The sequence below is a fragment of the Leguminivora glycinivorella genome, chromosome 16 (genome assembly GCF_023078275.1).
Source record: "Leguminivora glycinivorella isolate SPB_JAAS2020 chromosome 16, LegGlyc_1.1, whole genome shotgun sequence".
Classification (NCBI taxonomy): domain Eukaryota; kingdom Metazoa; phylum Arthropoda; class Insecta; order Lepidoptera; family Tortricidae; genus Leguminivora; species Leguminivora glycinivorella.
Window position 1 is genome coordinate 14775802 of NC_062986.1, and position 10050 is coordinate 14785851.

The 10050-nt window shown below is 37.3% G+C and overlaps 1 protein-coding gene across 1 annotated transcript; it reads left to right on the forward strand.

The window, feature by feature from the left end:
* Positions 1-359: 359 nt before the first annotated feature.
* LOC125234537 (glycine-rich protein DOT1-like) lies at positions 360-3783 on the forward strand. Its single transcript, XM_048140815.1, has 3 exons — positions 360-450; positions 2600-2639; positions 3276-3783. Exons 1-3 carry the CDS (start codon positions 439-441, stop codon positions 3662-3664), a joined length of 441 nt encoding a protein of 146 aa, XP_047996772.1. The 5' UTR covers positions 360-438; the 3' UTR covers positions 3665-3783.
* The last annotated feature ends 6267 nt before the right edge of the window (positions 3784-10050 follow it).

The window sequence follows — 10050 nt, forward strand, 5'->3', positions numbered from 1 at the left end:
AACGGGAGCGAAGCCGCGAAAGCTGGTAAACGTATATTTAGCTCTAAATTAAGTAATACTATAATAACTGTAGATAAAGTAATAAGATATTAGAATTACTATGAGTCATAAAATACTTAGAGCTGAGGATTTGACAAGAAATTGAAATTAATTTTACAATTAAGTTTAAAACCTACAGATAGTTTTGAGCCGGTTAAAAAGTTGGGTCACCCAATATAGAAAATAAAACATAATTTGCTAACTATGTATTTTACAAATAACTTTATAACCCCAGCCTACTAACCGTTAGCCGAGAAAGATATCAATTCAACGGAATCGAATTTACGTATGTAAACAAAAACAGGCGTAGACAGAGGCCATGTCTTAAATTTTAAGATAACGTGGGGTATATAAACATTGAGATGGGTCCGCTTGAGACATAACTTCAAGAGATACACGATGGCTTTCAAAGTGAGTTTATTTGTTTATTACAATATAATAATAATTTAAAACATATATACATCGCTCGCTTAGTGATAAACGGGAATAAGACAAAAAACGAGAATTGTGGCAAAACGTGTTTAAAGATATTCTCTTTAGCGCATGTCACTTTCTATGAATAATTGTGAAGACTTTAATAACATAATCATTGTTTGTTTTATTATTTTCTTTGTGTATAGAATATACATTATAATGTAATAAAAGATTGTTTATTTAAATGTGTTTTTTAGCATTTATGAGACTTTGAAAATAGAGTTACAGGATTGTTACGCTTCATAATGAAATATTTTTATGATAAAAAGGCTCAACTCCTAAAGGTGCCCTTTATCACCAAATTCTTTATGATATCCTGGTCTATATTGCTCAATACTCCATTTTATTTTCAATTATTATTTGTAGTAAAGTGATTTATTCTGAATTGCTCCAGTTTATTTTTGTGATATTTTTTTGTAAAACGCACTAACTTGTAATGTTCCATTTTTTTACAAAAAGTAGTTTTGTTACTTGCCTGGTCAACAAAGATTTATCTTGAAATGAAACACGAAAGTAACGTCTTCTTCGCAATCGAGTCGGATCAAGACTAAAGTTGGCTACTTTAGCATGAATCGAAATATACCCTGTCTGTAAAAGTAAAACGGGACATTGTGTGCTATCTCTTTTTAACGCGCGGTTTAAGCCGGTTTAAGAAAGAAATCGTATAGTACTCTCGGTGATAGGCTGTTTTAATACAAAAACCGATTTTTTGAGAATTTTGAGTTAACTCCGTTTATCACCAAGCGAGCGACATGTTAAGGGCGTTCCCTGCGCCAATGACCTTCGATTTGAATCCATTGATATTATGATATTTAGGATAGTTCCTAAAGCCATATTAACAGCATAGTCTCTAAAAAAAATAGTATTTCATAATTACTTCACAGCTCATTGTTTCTGTGATATTTGGTATCAAAGTTAAACAATTTTAGAGTCAAAAACTGGTTTTTTGGTCGTAACTTTTGTTTTTATTATTGTAAAATTAAAATCTCTCTTGAATTTTTAGAAAAGTCAAAGGTAAATCCAAACATGTCGATTTCATGTATGTGACACCCTTCACTAAAAACAATTTCTATGAAAGTGTTTTTTGGACCATGTTGAAAAATATCATTAAAAAATAAGTATTTTTTTTAAATATGACAAATAGAGATAAAAGATTGAAGAACCGATGGCCGTTGGTCTTATAATTCTATCTGTAATTATATCAAAAGGAGTTTCAACTCAAAACTTGTCAAAAATGGATGAAAACCGTGTGGAGCCTCTTAAGATATTTTACATTCACCATTTCGGAAAAGGGCCTTGTTTTCCCTCTGCTTGTTGGCACATTCCCTCTCTTCTAAGAGGGATCAAAGTGACATTTTCTTGCAACCTTCGCACATGGTTGGCGCCTGAGTATGTCGCCGCGTGATAGATCACACGTCTTCTTCTAATTGTATGACATAAGGACGGGTAAGTCTACATATCTTGCGGCGACATCATCTTGCGGCAATCATGTGCTAACCCTGCTGTTATTTTCAGAACCCCCAATTGGCGTAAGCGTAAGCGTCAGTTTTGTGACGATAATTAAGCATGAAACAATAAGTAAAAATATTTATATATTATTTTTTGTGTTAATTATATAAACTTTAAGTAATAATTTACATTCAAAATGTGAAAAAAGTACATTTTTAGACAGGGGGCCGATTTTTGAATGTCGGCCATTCGATTTCGTGAATTTCGTTCAATAATATCTCCACTACTAGCTATTTATATTCTACTAACAGAAGCGAAAACGAGTGGTCATAGCCAATAGATTTAAAAAATTACATTACACCGTTTTCCACAGACTTCCGAACAGCGAATTCGTGCGTTCGAAATTCAAAAAATCGGTTCCCAGATTTAATGCTTAATTGTCGTCACAAAACTGACAGCGAGTTAATTTTTGGTAATAAATTACGCTAATTGGGGTGACCCAAATTCTGTAAATGCCCTTATTGACAAATACTTAAGATTGAAAGTGGCATCTACTGGTACACTAATATCGGTTTAGTTTAGAAATATTATGTTATTTGTTTACATATAAAGAAATGACATTTTTGTTTATTGACAGATCGCGTGCGTAGTCCTGGCTCTGGCAGTGGTGGCCCTTGGTGAGTATTTCCTTCTCATTTGCGAGCATTTCGTCAAGTCCCGTTGAATTGTATTAATTAAATATTTATCTGATTGAATTGTCCCGTTAAATATTTATTTTGATTGTATATCTAGGATTTATTAACAAATTAATTCAATTGCCCCTTGAAAGTATCCATACGAATATTTTAAATGCGAAAGTGTGTGTGTCTGTTTGTTTGGAGAGACGGGTTGACATGATTTTTAAGTGGAGATAGTTGAAGGGATAGAAGGTGACATAGGCTACTTTTTGTCTCGTTCTTACCCCCCACTTCTCTAAAATGGGGGGGGGGGTGAATTTTGTATGGAGCATTCCGCGGTTTTCGAATTTAAGCTAGTAAGTTTATGTCTTCTAAAACTTTTAAACCTAGCAGCAGCTCACAGAATGCATCTACATTCAAATTTTAAATAAAATAAATATCTGATAGTACCTATACTTATTATATAGTTTGTACGTAAAACAGTTGTGACCTGTGACGGACCTACTACGGAAGTCATGACGAAACTATAAGGGTACCCGATTTTATATTTTGTCGTGGAATCCTAGAAAAAAAATAAACAAACTAAGTACTGCACGATTGACTTCACATAATTAATTCGTATATTTGATATTACAGGTTACCCTCAGCATGGTGGTTACGGAGGTAGCCACGGCGGTCACGGCAGTCACGGCGGTCAGGGTGGCTACGGTCAGGGTGGTCAGGGTGGTATTCATGAAGACGTAGGTTTCGGACACAATGGACACGGAGGACAAGGTCAGCACGGCCAAGGATTCCAGCAGGACTCAGGTTTTGGACAAGGAGGATTTGGCGGTCAAGGTGGTCAAGGACAACACGGTCAGCACGGCCAGGGCCAAGGCGGCTTTGGACAGCACGGTCAGGGCGGTTTCGGTCACGACAGCGGTTTCGGTCAAGGCGGTCAAGGAGGCTTTGGACAACACGGTCAGGGTGGTTACGGTGGCGCCCATGGCAACCACGGTGGCGGTTACCAGACACACGGATACTAAAAAGTGAAAAGTAACCTGTTATTATGACTACTTATCAAGGATTCAGTTCAAGGCTTGTGAGATATCCCACCAGAATTGTTTTTAAATATACAAACTATAAATAAATGTAACAACAATAATCTTGTTTTGTTTATGTAACCGTAACTGTGTTATCTACGAGTCATTGGTCATGTGTCATCCGTCATAATCGGCAGTGCGTGTCGAGAACATATTAAAGTTACACAGATCCGCATACAGCGATGAATGATTTATTAGTATTACTTTTATAGGGTATTCATCACCAGCCTCTAACGTGAATAATTATGATGGATACGCTGCGAACATAAGAGTGCGACACTTCCACTTCAAGATTTAGTGCCACTCTTAGCAATTAAGGGGTTTAAAAAAAAATTGGTATTGCAGCATACACCACCTCAACTTCTAGACGGAGCATTTAAGTCAACTCTGTCACCATACATATCGTCACTACTTTAAAAAAAACTTGTATCTTCGTCTGTCAATGAAATAGTTATTTGTTATACAAGGGGGCAAAGTTGTATTTTAACGCCGAGTGTGGAATTGAAAAACGAGCAAGTGAAAGGATTCTATAGTTGAACCACGAGCGAAGCGAGTGGTTCGAGAATAGAATCCCGAACTTGCGAGTTTTTTAACACACGAGAAGTAAAATACATTTGCACCCGAGTGTAACACAAAACTTTTCCCCTCACTACAGCGAGGAAACTACAACGCAAAAAATGCATTTATCACTGCTTCCAGTAGTTGCACAGGTGGTAAATCATCTTTATTACTAGATTCACCTACTTTTATCAATTTTAAAGCAGTCAATTTGACTTTATTCAAGGACAAATTACTTTACCCACTAGTGGATAAAATGCGTTTTTACCCGCTGGTATTAAAGGACAAAACACGTGTTTCCGAGCTAGTGAGGGGAAAAGAAAATTGTAGTAAGTATGTATGGAATGCATATAGACTTACTGCGTTTTAACTTTGAGGAACAGCGTGAGATACGAGATTTTTTAAAAGTAGTGACGATATGGTCTTTCGTAGTAATTTAGTATGGGAACTTGATGGGAACGCAACCGCTTGGTCAGTTATTTCAACGCACTCGTGTAATTTTCACTAAGCTCAGGATTTTATTTTATTAGCATCCTTCGCTACTCTTAGGATTCAATTATATATTTTACAGAATCCTTTGCTTCGCTCTAGATTCAATGCACATGCATGGCGGATTTATCAATGAATTCATCCATAATAAAATTTCGCCATGCAATTTCGCAGGTCACCCTACGCCCTCGTAGATAATATATGTCATTTTGCTCCTTTGGCACTTGGCACACAAATTACACAATCTAATATTACCTTCCTACTCTTTACATTTTTTTCTGTAAAGACCGGCTTTTACAGATGTTATCAGGATCTATTATCTATTGCAAGGACTATAAAGCCTGGGAAAAATTACAAAAGTTACAATACAGTGACCTTTTTCTGTCAACTTAGTCGTTGTGACACCGGCATCAGGAAGGTAACAACTCTCCCGGTTATCCTCAAGAGCAAGGTTCTGAGATAATCAACAATACATCTGTCTTGACTGCTAACTTGCCAGTTTATCTTTGACTTCCAAGATATAGACGGTCAGCCAAATCTTGGCACTAAAAGGCAGAATATTTGAAAAATATTTAGCTCACGTTGTAGTAACGCAAGCGATTGTCACCTTGGTAACACCGGTAGTGTCTCGCAATTGGTACGTTGGATATGCGGCCTTAAGTGGTATCTATACTGTCATATTGTAAGTAAAGATGCGAGCCAAAGCTGAAAGTTATTAATTAATGTAGAATATCTTTCATCTGCGTAGAATTTAAGTACAAGATCTGACATGCACCGAAAATGCATGCTTTCCGAACCAAGAACAGAAAAATTGTTAAAACACTTTGTGAACAACTGCCACAACAATGATATTGGTCATGGTTTCGAGTCGTTATATCCTGGCAATTATCGATTCATTATCAAGGTAATTAGTGCCGCAGCTAGTTCCCATGAGGATAAGTCATTAATATGTCAATCAATCGATAATTATTGGACAGGCTTACATAATTATTGCTTACTGGAAATTTCGTTTTAATTAGATTGTCTTACTGAGCATCTAATTAATCCTATAACGCTAAGAAACACGGCTAAATATATCTTTTAATAAAATTTATATTTCTTTTATTAATATTTCCGAGCTCATATTACCCGGCAATCTTCAAATCAAGAGTGAACAGGCATCTTCTGGGCGAGCTCACTCCATCGTAGGCCACGTCTTTGCCTTTGACTAGTCTGTGGCCAAGAGTAAGCCCATTTATAATAATAAAAAAACCGGCCAAGTGCGAGTCGGACTCGCCCACCGAGGGTTCCGTACAAACTTTCAATGGTTAAAATAACCATACTACTCATACAACAATAATACTTAGAGAATAAATAGACAGAAGATTGAAATTACAAAAAGTTAGGCAATATTCACATAAAAAATGCACAAAAATATTTTTCTAATTAGGTAATAAAAAAATTGTCATAAGTGTAGAACGGGTGCTCGACCAGCCATTTTTTTAAGCGATAGGTACTTAAAGTTCAACACACTAGGCGCTTCAACCACATATTGCGGCAATTTATTATAGACGGCAGGGTCCATCACATGTGTTAATTTTAACGTAAATTGGATTTCGCCAATTTACGGTCGATACCTACTAACTTTCCGGCATTTCGAATGTTGTACTTGGAACACATGTTGTTAGTTTTGTCACAGAATATATGTATAATAGTACAAGTACAGAAGGCTCACTCCTTTGATGTTCACAAAATGACGCTATTCTAAATTCTTACCTACATTAACAAACGGACCGCACGCGAGCAGCCAACATTGAATTTTTCCCCTCACTAGCTCGGAAACACGTGTTTTGTCCTTTAATACCAGCGGGTAAAAACGCATTTTATCCACTAGTGCTTTAAAATTGATAAAAGTAGGTGAATCTAGTAATAAAGATCATTTACCACCTGTGGAACTACTGGAAGCAGTGATAAAAGAAAATCTTGCAGTACAAAAGGCGGACTCATGCTTTAAGGCATTCTCTACTATGTTGATTTTTCTTTTATGCGGGGGGCTTCGCCCCCCGAGCCCTCCTTTATATGCTCTTAAGGGTCTCAAGAAAACCCTATCCCAACTTATTTTAAATACTACGTTGATCTTTCTTTTATGCCCCCCGCATTCGCCTTCGAGCCCCCCTTATCCACTAGTGCTTTAAAATTGATAAAAGTAGGTGAATCTAGTAATAAAGATCATTTACCACCTGTGGAACTACTGGAAGCAGTGATAAAAGAAAATCTTGCAGTACAAAAGGCGGACTCATGCTTTAAGGCATTCTCTACTATGTTGATTTTTCTTTTATGCGGGGGGCTTCGCCCCCCGAGCCCTCCTTTATATGCTCTTCAGGGTCACAAGAAAACCCTATCCCAACTTACTTTAAATACTACGTTGATGTTTATTTTATGCGGAGGGCTTCGCCCCCCGAGCCCCCCTTTATTTCCTCTTAAGGGTCTCAAGAAAACCCTATCCCAACTTATTTTAAATACTATGTTGATCTTTTTTTTGTGGGGAGCTTCGCCCCCGAGCCCCTCTTTACTTGCTCTTAAGGGTCACAAGAAAACCCTATCCCAACTTATTTTAAATACTACGTTGATCTTTCTTTTTTGCGGGGGCTTCGCCCCCGAGCCCCCCTTTATTTACTCTGAACGGTCACAAGAAAACCCTAACCCAACTTATTTTAAATACTACGTTGATCTTTCTTTTTTGCGGGGGCTTCGCCCCCCGAGCCCCCCCTTTATTTCCTCTGGAGGGTCACAAGAAAACCTTAACCCAACTTATTTTAAATACTACGTTGATCAGTCTTTTTTGTGGGGGGCTTCGATCGTCCCTGAGCCCCCCTTTACTTGCTCTTAAGGGTCTCAAGAAAACCCTATCCCAACTTATTTTAAATACTACGTTGATCTTTTTAGTAGTTCCAGTTCATATCTTCCGGCTCCATCATCAGACCTTGAAACCTAATCGTAGTCAAAGTTCATTACAAGACTTTTCTAAGAAACCCAAAAACAGCTATGATACGATGTTCCATCATGTAGTTCCAGTTCATATCTTCCGGCTCCATCATCAGATCAGTTCAACAGTACCATATTATTGTACTGTCATCAGAACTACATACAGCTGCCAATTATCATTACGCTACGATCCTTGGAAGATGGTTAAATTAGCCTCCGTAGATTCCATTACATAGTTAGTTACATACACGACGACCTAATAAAAAAGCGTGTTAATATTAATATTAGCGCCATCTAGCTGAGCCCTTCTTCTGTGTGGTACTGAGGTAAGTACATTTTTTTCTTAGACTTTATCTGTCTATACGGAGTTATATATGTCTTTGACTAGAAGTATAGGTACTCTAATGAGTATTATTGTATTTAGCGCCGTCTCTCGGCAAAATTTACTAAGTAATTTACGCGACTTGAGACTTGTACGAACCTTTAGGCATGGAAAGTCACATGAAAAGTTGTCGAAACTAATAATAGATGGCGCTGCATTTAAATTTCTTGACTGATAACTCTAATACTAAATTGAATATACTCTAAGGTAGAGCAGAGTCTAATACCTCCGCTTTACAAAAGACCGCAATCAAGTAGCACTAGACTTTACTCATTGTATTCCTGCCGGTGAGTAAGGCAGCCAGAGCTCAACGAGGGTGCGGTACTCCTTCCTTCCTTCCCCCTCCTTCCTTCGGTCCTTTGAGTCGTCGGCACCCAGGCCCCTTCTAAGTACAGGTTTGTACAAGTTTCTAATGAGTCGAGTCGGCAACGCACATGTGCCACTCCTTGAGTGGCAGGCGTCCATATGTAACAGTCACCGCTTTCCATCAGGCGGACCGTATGCATGTTTGCCACCTACGTGGTACAAAAAAAAACTCTCGACGAATTCACCTTAAACATTAAAAACTAAATCAAAATCGATTGATTCGTTCGGGAGCTATGATGCCAGACAGACATGTCAAGCGTCAAACCTATTATTATTATAATATTTTTGCGTTGGTGGTTAAAAACAAGAAACCTCCTTCAAAACTATAATAAAACACAACTTTCTATGAAAATCGGTAAAGTGCAAGTCGGATTTCGACATTTCCATACAAAAAAGGTCATGAGCGCCTGACGACATGTGATGGCAACGTGTACACTAGATTTGTACTTTAAAGATTTTGCGTATATTTTGGAAACTATAAGAGATAGAGCAAATAGACTTCAGATTTTGGTTGTCGGTGGCACAATTTTTTTGTTTTCGTATATATACACCATTTTTTGGACCTATTAGGGCAATATTATAGTCAGTGCAGTTCTAAACAGTCGTAAGCGCCTCTTTTTTAGTAGGAACTTAAGTCATTTTGGCAAATGCTTAAAATTTTTAACAATTTCTAAACAGAAATGAATTTCTTTCTACCTGTCCATGGCGCTCACAAAATTTCAAAATATTTAGTAAGTACTTGCAGCGGCAGTGAGTGAAAAATCTCAATTTGAGTTTTTTTCTCTTAACTCCGACTTACGCTTGACTGTAGATTTCTAATAGGTTTTCCTGTAATCTACAGGTAGAGGGCTATCTCGTGTATTTTTTTGAAAATTTTACGCTAAGTAGTTTCGGAGATAAGGGGGGGGGAATGGTCATTTTTTGCTTATTTTCTTAAATTACTTCTAAATTAGCAAAATAAAAACTATAAAAAAATATATTTGAGATGCTTATAAAATGCTCTTTCATTTGATATGTAACACAATATAGTTCTAATAACTTTGATTTTTAATTTTCAATTTTACCCCCCAAAAGTGGCCCCTATGATTAAATTTCGTTTAATTTCATTTAATTATATTACATGTCCGTCTTTGGGCCACTTGTTTACATACGTGTGCCAAATTTCAAGTAAATCGGTCTAGTAGTTTCGGAGAAATCGGCTGTGACAGAGGGACAGACAGACACGCGAGTGATCCTATAAGGGTTCCGTTTTTCCTCTTTGAGGTACGGAACCCTAAAAAAACGGGCTAATAGGCAGGTTAAATATTTTTCTTACACGTTTCTAAATTATGTTTGTGAATTTTTGAAAAGGCTACGACCAAATTATGGCCAGTAACTTGCGTACAATAAAATGCTTAAAATATGTCAACGAATTAGGATATATGAGTCACTAGGCGGAGCAGTTCATAAGGGGGAGTTGTTGGGAGGGAGTTGTATGAAAACAGTGTCGGTTGCCTGGCAACCTCATACTTTCCAGTAGACGACTGCATTAGGTGAACTACCAGTGTAATTACGCCCTAAGTTCAAGCCC